Source organism: Gekko japonicus, unplaced genomic scaffold, assembly GCF_001447785.1.
Source record: "Gekko japonicus isolate JY-2015 unplaced genomic scaffold, Gekko_japonicus_V1.1 scaffold5892, whole genome shotgun sequence".
Taxonomy (NCBI): Eukaryota; Metazoa; Chordata; class Lepidosauria; order Squamata; family Gekkonidae; genus Gekko; species Gekko japonicus.
The window spans coordinates 20188-34543 of record NW_015164389.1 but is presented as its reverse complement, the minus strand read 5'-3'; the positions used below and the strand labels follow the sequence as shown (position 1 = coordinate 34543).

Sequence of the window (14356 nt, the reverse complement as noted above, 5' to 3'; positions counted from 1 at the left end):
GACGGTGCGGCGAGGGGGGGGGGGGGGGGAGGCAGGCAGTTGGCAAATGGCTACTCCTACAGAAGTGCACAAGGCCATAAACGGTCCCCGTGGTGACCAAGTGCTGGGAACAGGAGATACAGAGGCACACAGGAACTTGGAAAGGAAACTGGAAGTCCTGACCCAAGAAGAAGGAGAGGAGGAGGAGGAGATTGGATTTATACCCTGCCCTTCACTACCTGAAGGAGTCTCAGAGCAGTTTACAATGCCTTCCCCTTCCCCTCCCTGCAACAGACATCCTGTAAGGTAGGTTGGGGCTGAGAGAGCTCTCCGGAGAACTGCCCTTGATAGAACAGCTCTGAGAGAACTTGTGACTGACCCAAGGTCACATCAGTAGCTGCATGTGGAGGAGTGGGGAATCAAACACAGTTCTCACAGATTAGAGTCTGCACATTTAACCACTACACCAAATGAGGCTAGTTCCCTTCCTCATTCGCTGGCACCACTCACTGGATTGACACCGCCTTCCTAAGAACATAAGAACATAAGAACATAAGAGACGCCAATGTTGGATCAGGCCAAAGGCCCATCTAGTCCAACCCTCTGTGTCACACAGTGGCCAGAAATACCAGGTGCCCTCAGGAGGTCCACCAGTGGGGCCAGGGCATTAGAAGCCCTCCCACTGTTGACCCCCAAGCACCAAGAAGACAGAGCATCACTTGCCCCAGAGTCCCAATCTATACCTTGTGGCTAATAGCCACTGGTGGACCTCTGCTCCATATGCTTATCTAATTCCCTTTTGAGGGACAGCAAGGCCCCCTCCGGCTCATTCCCCAACCTGGGAAAGTGGGTACCTCGATCTTTGGGCACCCCCTGGAGAGTTGGCAGCCCCCTCCGATTTGGGCCCGTTTGGGCCTCCCTTTTGCCTCTGCTAACGTGCTGAGCGGGGTGGATTAAGGGGTCCAGGCACTTCCAGGTCTTATAACTCAAAAAGGTTTATTTGAACTATATACAAGTTAGGCACAAAAATTAACACAACCGGGCTCAGGAAATAAACAGGATTTAAACCACAATTCCTCTGTCCCCTACTCACACCCTCTCTCTACCTCTGGAGGTTGTGGGCCTCAGGATGGGATTTGCTTTCCCGTTCCTCGTTGTTGTGGAGGGAAACTCCAGCCCTCCTCCTCGGGACTGGTCACCTGTACTGCTACTCTCCTTGGCTCTCCACCACGGTTTATAGTGGCCCGGATTGGCCACAGAGCGTGGAGTAGCAGGAGTCCCACCTGTACGATCCCTTGAAGCTGCCATCCAAGCGGAGCCAAAGGCCAAGACTAGGCTGAGACTAAAAGCCTCCCAGGAGGGGCAGAAGCCTTTATCTGCCTAGCCCTGCCCCTGGGGTGGGTCCATACTTTCCCCCTAAAGCGGCTGGGAAATGTAGGCCGGGGGGGATGGCAGCCCCATTGTTCCCTATGGAGCACCTCCCCCCTCCTCCAGAGGACTACCCGACTGGCAGCCATTTTAAGGTGCTGCTGCCGCTGCCTGGCAGCCATTTTGTTACACCTGCTGTCTGTTGCCTTTGCCAAGGGGGAGCGGAGCCCTCCGAGACCATTCCCGACGCTCCCTCTGGACTTCAAGCCGCCCTGCCGCAGAAGACACGTGTCAGCCTGTTCCGCACCGGCTTCATCTTCACGCCGTACACGATCGGGTTCAGCATGGGTGGCAGCAGGAGGTAGAGGGTGGCCAGCAGGATGTGGGCCTGGTGGGGGACGCGGTGGCCGAAGCGGTGCGTCAGGAAGGAGAAGAGGCCGGGGATGTAGAAGACGAGGATGACGCAGCAGTGCGAGGCGCAGGTGCTGAGGGCCTTCAGCCGCTTTTGGTGGGACGGGAGGGCGAAGACGGCCTGGAGGATCATCGCGTAGGACAGGGCGATGGAGAGGACGTCCAGGCCCACCACGGAGAGGGCCACTGCCAGGCCGTACAGCCTGTTGACGGTGGTGTCCCCGCAGGCCAGCTTGACCACAGCCATGTGCTCGCAGTAGGAGTGGGCGATGACCCGGTGTCCGCAGAAGGGCAGGTTCTGGAGGAGGAGGGCAAAGGGGGTGATGAGGACCAGGCCGCGGAGGAGGATGGCCAGCAGCATCTTTGCGAGGGTGGAGGTCTTTAGGATGGCCGCGTGCCTGAGGGGGAGGCAGATGGCCACATAGCGGTCCAGGGCCATGGCCACCAGGATGCCGGACTCCACCGAGGAGAAGGCGTGGATGAAGAACATCTGGGCCAGGCAGCCATGGAAGCTGATGGCCCTGGGCCCCAGCCAGAAGATGGCCAGCATGAGGGGAAGGGTGGAGGTGGAGAGGACCAGGTCGGTGGTGGCCAGCATGGCCAGGAAGAGGTACATGGGCTCGCGCAAGCTGGGGTCCGTCTTGATGACCGTGAGGAGCACGGCGTTCCCCACCACGGCCAAGATGTACATGAAGCACAGGGGGACCGACAGCCACCGCTGGAACGCCTCCAGGCCTGGGATGCCGATCAAGAGGAAGGAGGAGGGCCTGGCCGTGGCGTTGCTCCCAGCAGACCTGAGGGCATCCGACGCGAAGGCTCCGCCGCCTGCAAGCAAATTGGAGAATTGGCACAGACAGCCAAGGGGGACTTCACACGGACACATGGAGCTGCCTTATGCCAAATCCGGCCACAGGGGATTTAAGTGGTGGGCTGGCACAGGGGATTTATCCTCTGGTTATAGTAGTAACATCTGAGCTGAACAGAGCTGCTGTCAGTTCTAGCCCCGTGCTGGTGTGAGCTACCAGCCTTGCCCCTAGCTTGTCGTCCACCCAGCGGTTCGAAAGCTTCAGCGAGTAGATAAAATGGGTACCATTCCTTAGAGAGGGTGGGCACACTAAACCCCCCGGTGGGGGAGGTGTTAGCCAGAGAACGGAATGTCCAGCTCGTAAGATTGGAAGCCTAGAAAGATCTCTTCAGCATCAAGAAGCCTGTAATGGGCTGTTCCGGCCAGGCGGTGGCAGTGCAGCATTGCGACTTGAATTAGACCTGGAGAAAGCTGACGTCATCAAGCCAAGCCGAGTGGAGAAATGCCGTCTGGAACATGTCTAGTCTACAGCTGAACAAATCCCCGTCGGCTGTGAACGTGTGCGATTTAAAGATTTATATATGTTGTCCTCCCTTATCCCCATGAATCATTGTTAGTCCCGTGTGTATATGAGTTGTAAATAGCTCAGAGCCAGCAGCTCTGCAGGATTGAGCGATTAATAAATTGAAAGATTTATTTATTTATTTATTTATCAGACCACTGAGGTCAGTCTCGTCTACTCAGACGGGCAGCAGCAGCCGTCCAGAGTCTCGGATGGAGGGTCTTTCCTATTATCTGATCATTTTTTCCAGCTGTGGATGCCAGGGATTGAACCCGGGACATTCGGCGTGCCAAGCAGAGGCTCCGCCACAGAGCCACAGCACTTTCTGTGCACAGCAGCAGGTCTAAGCTGAAGGGAGACACGACCCAGGCCGTTGCACCAACACATGGGAGACATTTCCTAGGGCATCCTGCCCTCTGCCACTTTCGCTGCAGCAGGGGACTGTGAGGAGGAGGCCCGTAGTCAGGACTTTTTGGTTTTTTTGGGGGGGGGATTTAAATTTTCAAGGGGGCAGTTAACGTACAGTTAATTTAATTAACCTGATTGCCTGTCTTTGAAGGAAGAGGCTCCAAGCCCGTCGCCTTCCTTTCTTTTTTCTTGGGTGGGCTGTGGCTCAGTGGAAGACCCTTTTCTTGGCATGCAGAAGACCCAGAGTTCAATCCCAAGCATCTCCGGTTAAAAGGAACAGTTTGTAGGTGATGCGAAAGGTCTCTCTGCCTGAGAGCCTGGAGCGCCCCTGCCAGTCCGAGTGGGCAAGACTGACCTTGACAGACAGACCAAGGGGTTCTGATTCAGGATAAGGCAGCTGCATGAGTCTCTCATGATGCGGTCCGGGCAGCATGGGTGGCCCCAGGAGCCAGCGGCTGGTGCCCTGCAAGGGCTTGGCTTGGCCCCGGTCAGTGCCTCAGAGAACATTTAATTGCCTTCAGGAGGCACTTCAGTGCCTTTTGGGTTCCCTTCCGCAGGGCAGGAAAGCTTAGGAGGACACTCAAGAGGGGCACCTTCAACTCATCTGCAAGAATCCCCCTTTCTGCCAGCCCAGTCCTGCTGTGGACCCCACCCAGGTCACGGTGAGTCTTTCAAAAGCATTCCCACGAGCCTTTGGGAAACATGCAAAAATAAGATTCCTGGCGTGGCTGTTTGTGGGGCGCGGCTTTTAATTAAGGGGGCAGGGTCCCCAAGTGCCCCACTGCGAGCTACGGGCCTGGGGAAGACCCTCTTCAGGTTGTGCGGGGCTGGGTCAGGAGCAGAGACCCTTCCCTTGGGAGCCTTCTTCAAGAGGTTCGGCAAAGGACGGAGGTGGCTTCGGTGGCAGGGGCAGACCCCAGAGAAGGAGCTGCATGAGCCACCTGGAGCCCAAGGAACAAGGAGTCCGGCCGCATCGGGAAGGTCAATGAACTTACGGTGGCAGAAGCAGACCTCACCCTCTGGCTCAGTACATGAATCAGTCTTTCAAGCACCCCAAGACTCTTTCTCTCGCTTCTGGGTGGGTTTAGGTTTCCCCAGAGGGAAAAAGAGTATGCCATGGGGCTGGCCAGGTCTGGGGTGCTGTGGCTCAGTGGAAGAGCCTTTTTTTGGCCTGCAGAAGATCCAGAGTTCAATCCCTGGCATCTCCGGTTAAAAGGAACAGTTTGTAGGTGATGCGAAAGGTCTCTCTGCCTGAGAGCCTGGAGCGCCCCTGCCAGTCCGAGTGGGCAAGACTGACCTTGACAGACAGACTGAGGGGGTCTGATTCAGGATAAGGCAGCTGCAGGAGTCTGTGTGCTCCTGTGTCTCTCATGATGTGGTCCGGGCGGCGTGGGCTGCCCCTGGAGCCAGAGGCTGGTGCCCTGCAAGGGCTCGGCTTGGCCCCGGTCAGTGCCCCTTGCTGAGGGCAACAAGACAATGATTATGATGATGATGATGATGAAGAAGAAGAGATTGGATTTATACCATCCGCCCTTCACTACCCAGAGGAGTCTCAGAGAGAGAGAGAGAGAGAGAGAGAGAACCTCCGCCTCGCCCTCTGTCCTGTATCTATTTTTCCAAGGGGGGAAGCCCTGCCTGGATCAGGAGCTTGACTGACCCCTGGAGCCCCCTCCCCCCCCAGTTCACATGGGACAAAAGTCCTCACTTGCAGCTGATTGTCGTGCTCAGGAATTCTATGCTAGGAACGTAATTCCTGGTGATGCATGCTGGGCCGGACGGGATGAGGACCAGTGTTGGGGGTGGGGGCAACAGGTTTGCACCCCCCTTTCCATGCATGCTGTGCTCCTGCTCCAGACTAGACCCGCACACACCTGGGAACCCCCAGAGCACAACTGGTTAACAGAAAGGAGGCGGATGCGCAGAAGGACAACGAGGACTTCCCCAAGGTGGGAGCTGGACCCTCAGTGACACTCAGATGCATTATTTGTCTTCCAGATTTATATCCCCCGCTCCCCCACTGCAAATGCAGCCTGAGATGGCCGACAACAATGCAGGGTAATGTGATTTAAATAAGTCAAATGCCCCGTAGCAGCTCACGTAATTTAAAGACAACAAAAGTAAATGGCAGTAAAATCAGTATAAAATTCTGGAAATACCAGTATCAACACCTGGAAGCGAAAAAAGCTGAACACTAGAGGGGAGTTTTAAACAGAGCTGTACAGAGACTGGCGGATTGGCAGTGATTCCACCGCGGCTTGCTAAAACGGCCAAAGACAAAAGACCCGCCACAGTAACAGGTCTCGGACAAATGCAGAGCAGAACCGTGATAAGACAGCCCTGGGGACGGAGTCCTGATGGACGCACGCAGAGGTAAAATTTACCTGCGGGGCAAAGAGGGAGTCGCAGGATCTCAGCTTTGGCACCCTGCCGAGGACGGGCACGTGAGGGTGGTGCACGGGTGTGCCGTACTGATCCTCCTGCCACCTTCTGCAGCCCCCACCTTCTCAGCCCACCTGACCAGTCCTTGGTTCAGTGCGGAGACATGTCTAAGGCGTTCCCTGGGCACGGATCAGGCCAACCAATGACGCCTTCTCTACCAAACACTCAAGGTGGGGAAGGCAAAACAGGGCCCTTTTGGAAGCACCGAATCCCAGGGCTGGAAGGGTCCCACGAAGGCCATCTAGTCCACCCCCTCTGCTCAGTGCAGGGTCATCCCTGACGAACATTCGCCCAGGCACTGCTTGAAGGCTGCCAGGGAGGGGGATCGGGGGCCCAGTGCTCTCCCTCTTCTGGGTTTTTCTCCTTCACACGCGTGCCGTTGGGTGTGGGGGGGGGGGGGGGGAAGCAAACAACCCTCCAAACAGTGTTGAGAGCAAAGACGCTTCCTGGGTGAGGAAGAGCCATTTGCAACGGATATTGTGGGACTGTCAGGAAGAGGATTGCCCTGCAGAGGTCGCATGAGGCCGTACGATTGTCCCCTGCCTGTCTTCCTCTCACTTTCTCTGAGTATGAGACCCTCTAGATCTCCCACCCCATTAAAAATAAAGAATAAAGGTCTAATTGTGTTCCCTCTCAGCTGAGTTAGTGTGGGCTAGCTCACAGTTTTTTAGCCTTCGGCTCACCCATTTTTGTCTTAGCCCAGAAAGGGATGGCTCCAGAGCAAAGAAGAAGAAGAGAAGAAGAGATTGGATTTATGTCCCACCCTTCTCTGCCCAAAGGAGTCTCAGAGCGGCTTACAAACTCCTTCCCCTCCCCACAACAGACACCCCATGAGGCAGGTGGGGCTGAGAGAGCTCTTGACAGAAACGACTCTTTTTCAAGGACAGCTCTTGTCAGAACTACGGCTTGCCCAAGGTCACTCAGCCAGGGGGAGGGAAAGGCGTTTGTGAGCCGCTCTGAGACACCTTTCGGTAGTGAAGGGCGGGGTATAAATCCAATATCTTCTTCTACTACTACTTCTTCTTCTTCTTTTCTCTTGTCTGCACTTGTTAGGGATCCGTGCATTTGGGAGGCTCTGAAAGAAACCCTGAGTTAAGCCGGCTGGTGGCCCTAACCCTAACCCTAACCCTAACCCAAATTAGAGTCTGCATACTTAACCATTACACCAAGACATTGGATTTATACCCCACCCTTCACTACCCAAAGGTGTCTCAGAGCGGCTTACAAACTCCTTTCCCTTCCCCTCCCCACAACAGACAGACACCCTCTGAGGTAGGTGGGGCTGAGAGAGCTCTTGACAGAAGCTGCCCTAGAGAGAACAGCTCTGAGAGAACTTGTGACTGACTCAAAGTGAGCAGCTCTAAGTGGAGGAGTGGGGAATCAAACCCGGTTCTCCCAGATTAGAGTCCGCGCTAACCACGACACCGAACTGGCAGTGCAGCACCCCCCCTTCTGACCTGCAGGGCCGGCGCTAAAGCCCTTGTTTGCCCTTTGCCCCTTCTTTCTCAGGCACAAGACCGATCCCTGTCAGGGTCACCTGTAGTTTTGGGCCCGGGCTTACCCATCAGGCGTATCCCTCCGTGCGCCAGGCTGCCTCTCGCCTTCCCATGATGCCTTTGCCTCGGCAGTGCCTACTGGACTCAGCTGCAGGTGATCATCGCTATAAATGCCCTTGTGCCTCCCCCCCCCCGGGCTGGTCTGTCCAGCATCCCTCCTCCCCGGGAGACCCCAGCAGCCTCTCGGCCAGGTGCTTTTGGCAGGAACAGCTCAGAATAGACTTGCCTCTGGGGGAGGCGCTTCGTTCCTTCCCTGCCCCCTTGAGGAAAGAGAGAACTCCAACTGTTGCAAGGAGAAATGACTCACTGAAGGCAGCCGGGAACGAGGGTGACACCAACAGAGCCCAGTGTCAGGTAGCCCTGTCATGGATCTGGAATGCGGAGAGGGGTACCCTCCTTCTCCTGCTCAGCTACTGTGCGCTATCTTATGCCTGACCTTGTAGAAGTTCCAGCTGCAGTTTACACGGCTAAAGTTAACGGCTTCTCTGCTCTGCCCGCTTGCTTTGCCACGCATGCGAGATATATCCATTGGCTTAGGCTCACAGGGGGGATGTTTGCTTTCACTATAAGTCAGAGGCCCTAGTACTGACGGCCATTCCTGACACAAGCTGTACGCGTGTTCTTTAGTACTGGACCCACTAATAAACAGTTCTCTTCTTGTGAAGCCCTGTGTGGTGTGACCTGACTACAGAGCCTGACACCCAGGGGGCTCCAAGCAGCCCTCCAGAGTGTGTGTGTGTGTGGGGGGGCTCATCTGTACCCCCTCTGGGGACCGGGGCTCCAATCTCTCATTGGCACCGTTGCTCTGATGCAGTACTGTCATATCATGACTCTCTTCCGTCACGCAGATCCTCCATCCCTGGGGGAGTGGTGGGCAGTGGCTGGTGGTCCCATAGGACTCTCCCCCCCGGTGTATGGTCCCGTGTGATGAGCTGTGCACGGTGTCATGTGTCCCCTGGGGATGGACAGCCTTCTGCCGCAAAGAATCCCCCCCCCCCCCCCCCCCCCCCCATGGAAGATGTTCTGGAGCATTTTGTTTGGGAGCCCTTTGCATGGTGTGACCACGCTGCTAGACGAGCCTCCTTCTCGTGTCAAGGATGCAACCAATACACTCCGGCTGCAATTAAAGTATTTAATCGTAAACGTAGTGAGGAATGCTCTACGGAGCTCCCATTTGGATAACGGCCTTTGATAAGGACGTGGAAAGTATTCAGTCTAACCTTCTTTGTAAGATTTCGGGCCTACCCTCTTGCATGCCATACGCAGCCATGTGTATTTATTTATTTTATTTATTTAATTGTATTTATAGTGTATAGTAACAAACCAAAGGCTCCTTGAAACTAGAGTATGGATTATTGCCATTACATTTTGGTGACACCTGTTTTTTAAAAGAGACAACAATTATCTTATTGCTCATATGTTAATGGAGTCCCAGTCTTCTACGTGGCTTTGTCATATAGAAGAAAAAAATCAATTCAGTTGGGCTTAGCATTGGAGACCTATATCTGTACACAGAAAAGTCAGCCTTCAGACTGATCAGGCAAAGACTGGTTGACATTGAGAGGCAGGTTCTTGAGAGCCGTGCAAAAAGTAGATGCTCACCCCTTTATTTGGGGTCTTTACCTTTTGGGCATAGGGCTGAGTATCTAACTTGTTTAATGAACCCGGGGCAATGCAGAGCATATATGTTAGCCAGGTTTAATGTGTTGCCATTAGCAGTATTATACGGGAGATCCCAAAAAATCCCATTTGACCATAGATCGTGTATTTACACTAAGCAGGAGATAGAAACTCTTGAACATGTGTTTCTTTCATGTACTTTCTACTCGGACCTGCGCCTTACATTCGCCGAGCCACGGTTGAGAAAGTATTCAGGGAAATCTGATACATGTAAGATTTATTTTTTGCTGACAACCCAGAATCACATAATAATTGAAAGTGTTGTAAAGTTTCTGTATGAAGCTTCAAGAAAGCGTTCAGTATTCCTTGCAAATTGAGCCTTATGTTCTCTATTGTTATGCCAATAAGGGCCGATTGATTGATTGATTGATTGATTGTGTCAAGGATGGATGAGGAGGGGAAGCCCAAGGGTAGTTTTGGGGATGCAGGGCTTGGCAGGAGCCCAGCGGAGGGGAAAACCCAGCCTCTGGGCTGGTCACCGTGGGCGGGGGATTCTCTTCAAGAGCAGCGGCATTCCCATGATGTGGTTGCGGCTCAATAGCCGTCATGGCACACAAGAACCTGCTGGTATCACTTGGGTTCTCTTGATTCTACTTGAGAGAGCCAGTTTGGTGTAGTGGTTAGGAGTGTGGACTCTAATCCCGGAGAACCGGGTTTGATTCCCCACTCCTCCTCCACATGCAGCCAGCTGGGTGGCCTTGGGTCAGTCACAGGTTCTCTCAGAGCTGTTCTCTCAGGGGCAGTCCTTGAGAGAGCTCTCTCAGCCCCACCTATCTCACAGAGTGTCTGTTGTGGGGAGGGGAAGGGAGTTTGTAAGCTGCTCTGAGACTCCTTCGGGTAGCGATGTCATCTAAGCATAGCTGCCATGGCTAGTAGGGAGGGGAGGAAGATGTTGGTCTGCATCTCTACTGTTCTTATCTCTTTAGCCTAAGCCTGTGACCTTGGTACCTTGCTGTAGCTTTCCCCAGAGAACGTAGACCCGTTGGGTTAGGTGGGCTCTTGCTAGCTCCCTGATTGGACCAGGGCCATCAAGGGACCCCTTTGAAGTATGTATAACTCCCCGCCGCGTGCGCTTTGAATCAGTTCCAACACAGAATGTAGGCACAGAAGGACCTGCCTTTACTGTACTCAATAAACTTTACTCTTCTGAATGAAAGAAAATTGTCCCAGAAAATAAGTCTGTGTTTATGCCTTAATCAACTGCTTTTACTTTAGGTGGGGAAGTTAAGACACGGGTTGCTTCTCAACCAGTCTGTTTTTTCTGTAAGAGGGAGGGGCATGTAAGAGCTGAACGTGCGGCTTGGGAAGAGAAAAAACGAAGTATTGGGAAAACTTGGACTCCAGCTGTACATCATATTGATAGAGCCTTGATAGAGAAAGGAGAGGATACAGCGGCCTGTTGCCGAGGGAGTGGTCCGGTTGCCAGGTAACCAGCCTGATCTAACAGCTGTAAGTTCCTCCATCCCTGTTGCTGCCCCTATTGATAATATTAGGATCAGAGCACCTGCTTCTGTACCACCTTATATGGATGGGACTCGAATGGAGTATTCTTATCCCATTAGTATAAATCATGTTGCCATTTCTGCTTGGCACGACATAGGATCAGACGGTCCATCTGGTTTTAAAGATTTGGTTCTAGCTTATCAGACCCCCGTGGGATCCTCTGTTGATTTAAGAGCTGAATGTGCGGCTTGGAAAGAGAAAAAACGAAGTATTGGGAAAACTTGGAACACAGCTGTACATCATATCGATAGAGCCTTGTCTCAGGCAGAGAAAGGAGAGGAGCAGCGGCCTGTTGCCGAGGGAGTGGCCCGGTTGCCAGGTAACCAGCCTGATCTAACAGCTGTAAGTTCCTCCATCCCTGTTGCTGCCCCTATTGATAATATTAGGATCAGAGCACCTGCTTCTGTACCACCTTATATGGATGGGACTCGAATGGAGTATTCTTATCCCATTAGTATAAATCATGTTGCCGTTTCTGCTTGGCAAGACATAGGATCAGATGGTCCATCTGATTTTAAAGATTTGGTTCTACCTTATCAGACCCCGAAGGATCCTCTGTTGATGATGTCTGATGCCACTGAGTCTACTTTGCAAACTGTGGCTAAAGTGGAGGTTGAGTATCAGGGAGATTCTGGTAAATTGGTACATCAGCAAAAAAAATTAAAAAGTCTTCTGAGAGGCCTAAGGAGTTTGCTGATAGCGGTGTGCAAACTGAAGAGAGTGTACCTCCTTTTGGCAAGCAAGGCTTCACAGGGAGAGACCTAAGGAGTTTCACAGGGAGCAGACAACTTCCTTGCCAGGAGGGAGGTGGGGAGGTTGCAGGAAGAATGGGGGTGCCGGAATTTCCCCCTGCTCATGTGCTAGAGGACAGGGCAACTTCTTAGCTGGCAGTACAGATGGGTTCTATTCTGGAGGCTGGCCGTGAACCAGTTAAGGTTCCTGCTCATTTGGAACCACAGCACCTTATAGCTGATGCCAGTAGATCTGCTTGGGCCACCTCCCTTACTTCTGCACAGAATTTAGTTAAAGCGTTGTTTTGTTATTTAGCGATTCTAAAAGTGCATGGTTCAGACCTGGGTTCTAAAATGATGTTTAGATATTGGAGATGTATAACAACGTGTTCGTTTGTTGTTTTAATCAATGTACTTGATATTGATCTAGTGTTATGAAATATTTGTATTTTATTGCTATGTCGATTTGTAAGAGACTAGATGTGTAGGTAGGGTACTTTTTCTTTTAGCACAGTATGATGAAATTTGGGATAATTTGGAAGGGGCTGTGGCTCAGTGGCAGAGCATCCGCTTGGCAAGCAGGAGGTCCCAGGTTCAGTCCCCGGCATCTCCAGTTAAAGAAGGACCAGGCAGGAGGTGATGTGAAAGACCTCTTTGCCTGAGACCCTGGAGAGCTGTAAAGAGGGGCTGTGGCTCAGTGGCAGAGCACCTGCTTGGCATGCAGAAGGTCCCCGGTTCAATCACTGGCATCTGCATCTAAAGGATGGTAGCCGGTGATGTGAAAGACCTCCACGCTCCACCTGAGACCCGGGAGAATCACTGCCAGTCAGAGTAGACAAGACTGACCTTGATGGATTGAGGAGGAGGAGGAGGAGATTGGATTGATACCCCGCCCTTTACTACCCAGAGGAGTCTCAGAGAGGTTTACAATCTCCTTTCCCTTCCCCTCCCCACAACAGAAGACCCCCTGTGAGGTGGGTGGGGCCAAGAGAGCTCTGACAGAAACGGCTCTTTTTCAAGGACAGCTCTTATCAAAACGACGGCTTGCCCAAGGTCATCCAGCAGGTGCAAGTGGAGGAGTGGGGGATCAAACCCGGCTCTCCCAGATTAGAGTCCGTGCACTTAACCACTACAGCAAACTTGAGGGGTTGATTCAGTATAAGACAACTTCATGTGTGTTTAGGGAGGGGCTTTGGCTCAGTGACTGAGCACCTGCTTGGCATGCAGAAGGTCCCAGGTCCACTCCCTGGTATTTTCAGTTAAAAGGCCCAGGCGGGAAGTGATGTGGAAGATCTCACCTGGAGAGCCACTGCCAGTCCAGCTAGATAATAAGGATACGAACTTGGAAGAACCGATGGTCTGATTTGGTCTAACGTAGCTTCATGGGCTCAGATGCCTCCATAGGGGGGCACATCTGTCCTCCTTGCTCCTGATTGCTCCAAAGCGGTCAAGTCTTTCTGCTTGGCAGAGCTTCTGAGGAGGCGGAGGGCCTCTGGCATAGAGGGCAGCCACTTTCCATCTGGTCTGCTGGCATGGGGTGGCTTCTCCACGCTGTCACTGATGGAGTCCCTGTTCTCCATACCGTCTGTTGTCTTGCAGTTACGTAAACTGCCTTCTGGACCGCTTTATATAGAAAGGCAGCAGGATAAAGGATAAAAATAAACCTCTGCAGCTGTTGTCGGGTTAATTGGTATGGTTAGTCCAGTACCCACTCGTTAAAGAAAGCGACACACGCAGGAGTGTCTTTGTATAAAAGGTCACCCAGCTTACAAAGCTACACAGAGCCACTTTCCTAGTTTAAGACTAATACTAGTCGCTTTCCCCCAGAACTACAAATTTAAATAGGAAAGCTTAGAGATAGGGCAGTATTCTAGTCCAGCTACCTAAGGATGGGCACCAATGTTCCCTCTAAGCTGAGTTAGTGTGAGCTAGCTCACAGTTTTTTTAGCCTCCGGCTCACACATTAGCTCCAGAGCAAACTAACTTATGCAGTAGCCAAATCGCTCGCTCACAACTTTAATGCCAGTAGCTCACAAAGCAGAATTTTTGATCACAAGACTCCACAGCTTAGAGGGAGCATTGATGGGCACAGATGCCCTCTGTGTTGTGGTGCCAAGATGAGGATAGCGTGAGAGAGAAGGGAAAGGAGTTCTGGGAGAGGATGAATGGGAGGGAGGGAGGGAGGGAGGAAGGGAGGTTCCCTGAGGATACCATCTGCATCGCGAAGGGGAGAGTGAGTGGCAGGAGAGGGTAAACACAGGAAGGAAGCTGGGGGTTTTCCCTCTCTGGCCACCTGACTCTGTTGCCACCAGGTCTGGAGGCTGAGGGAGGCGGGAACAGCGTTCCAGCCCTTCACTTCCAACGGCTGTAGCCAGGGAGGCTCTGTAATCTCCAGCGCACTTTTCCCAATCTGATCCCATGAAGCCCGGAACTTCAGGCACCTTCTCCCTCTCCCCACCCCCCACCCCGAGTGTGTGGGTGCACCTCTGGACTCCACAAAGACTAACAAAATTTGTGGCGGGGGATGAGTTTTCGTGGGTCGCTGCTCACTTCTTCATAATGCCCTGCTGCAAAATTCAGACACCCTGCCTACCTCACAGGGTGTCTCTTCCGGGGAGGGGAAGGGAAGGGGGCTGTAAGCTGCTCTGAAACTCTGTCTTCTACTGTATTTGTTACCCCTCCCAATTTAGTATCTTCTGCAGATTTAATAAGCATTCCCTCTGGTCCTTCACCCAAATCATTGACAAAGATGTCTATTTTGGTGCCAGTTTTGGTGCCAGAGAGCCAGTTTGGTGTCGTGGTGAAGTGCGCGGACTCTAATCTGGGAGAACCGGGTTTGATTCCCCAGTCCTCCTCCACTTGCACCTGGCTGGATGACCTTAGGCCAGCCGTAGTTCTGACAAGAGCTGTCCTT

General features: G+C 52.8%; 1 protein-coding gene across 1 annotated transcript; it reads right to left on the bottom strand.

Moving 5' to 3' along the window:
• Positions 1 to 1609: 1609 nt before the first annotated feature.
• LOC107108463 (olfactory receptor 52R1-like) lies at positions 1610 to 13022 on the bottom strand. The gene is made up of 3 exons (XM_015408900.1): positions 12839 to 13022; positions 5243 to 5404; positions 1610 to 2583 (listed from the first exon to the last, which is right to left on the bottom strand). The coding sequence occupies exons 1-3, from the start codon at positions 13020 to 13022 to the stop codon at positions 1610 to 1612; spliced, it is 1320 nt and encodes a 439-aa protein (XP_015264386.1).
• Positions 13023 to 14356: the final 1334 nt, after the last annotated feature.

Bases quoted from the DNA above. Each gene is read 5' to 3' on its own strand.
- LOC107108463 (XM_015408900.1), bottom strand. From the start codon at position 13,022: ATGGAGAACAGGGACTCCATCAGTGACAGCGTGGAGAAGCCACCCCAT. The intron at 5,405-12,838 runs GCATCTGAGCCC...GGGGGTTCCCAG, and splicing joins AGATGTGCCCCCCTATGGAG to GTGTGTGCGGGTCTAGTCTG. The intron at 2,584-5,242 runs GCAAGTGAGGAC...ATTTGCTTGCAG, and splicing joins CCTGAGCACGACAATCAGCT to GCGGCGGAGCCTTCGCGTCG.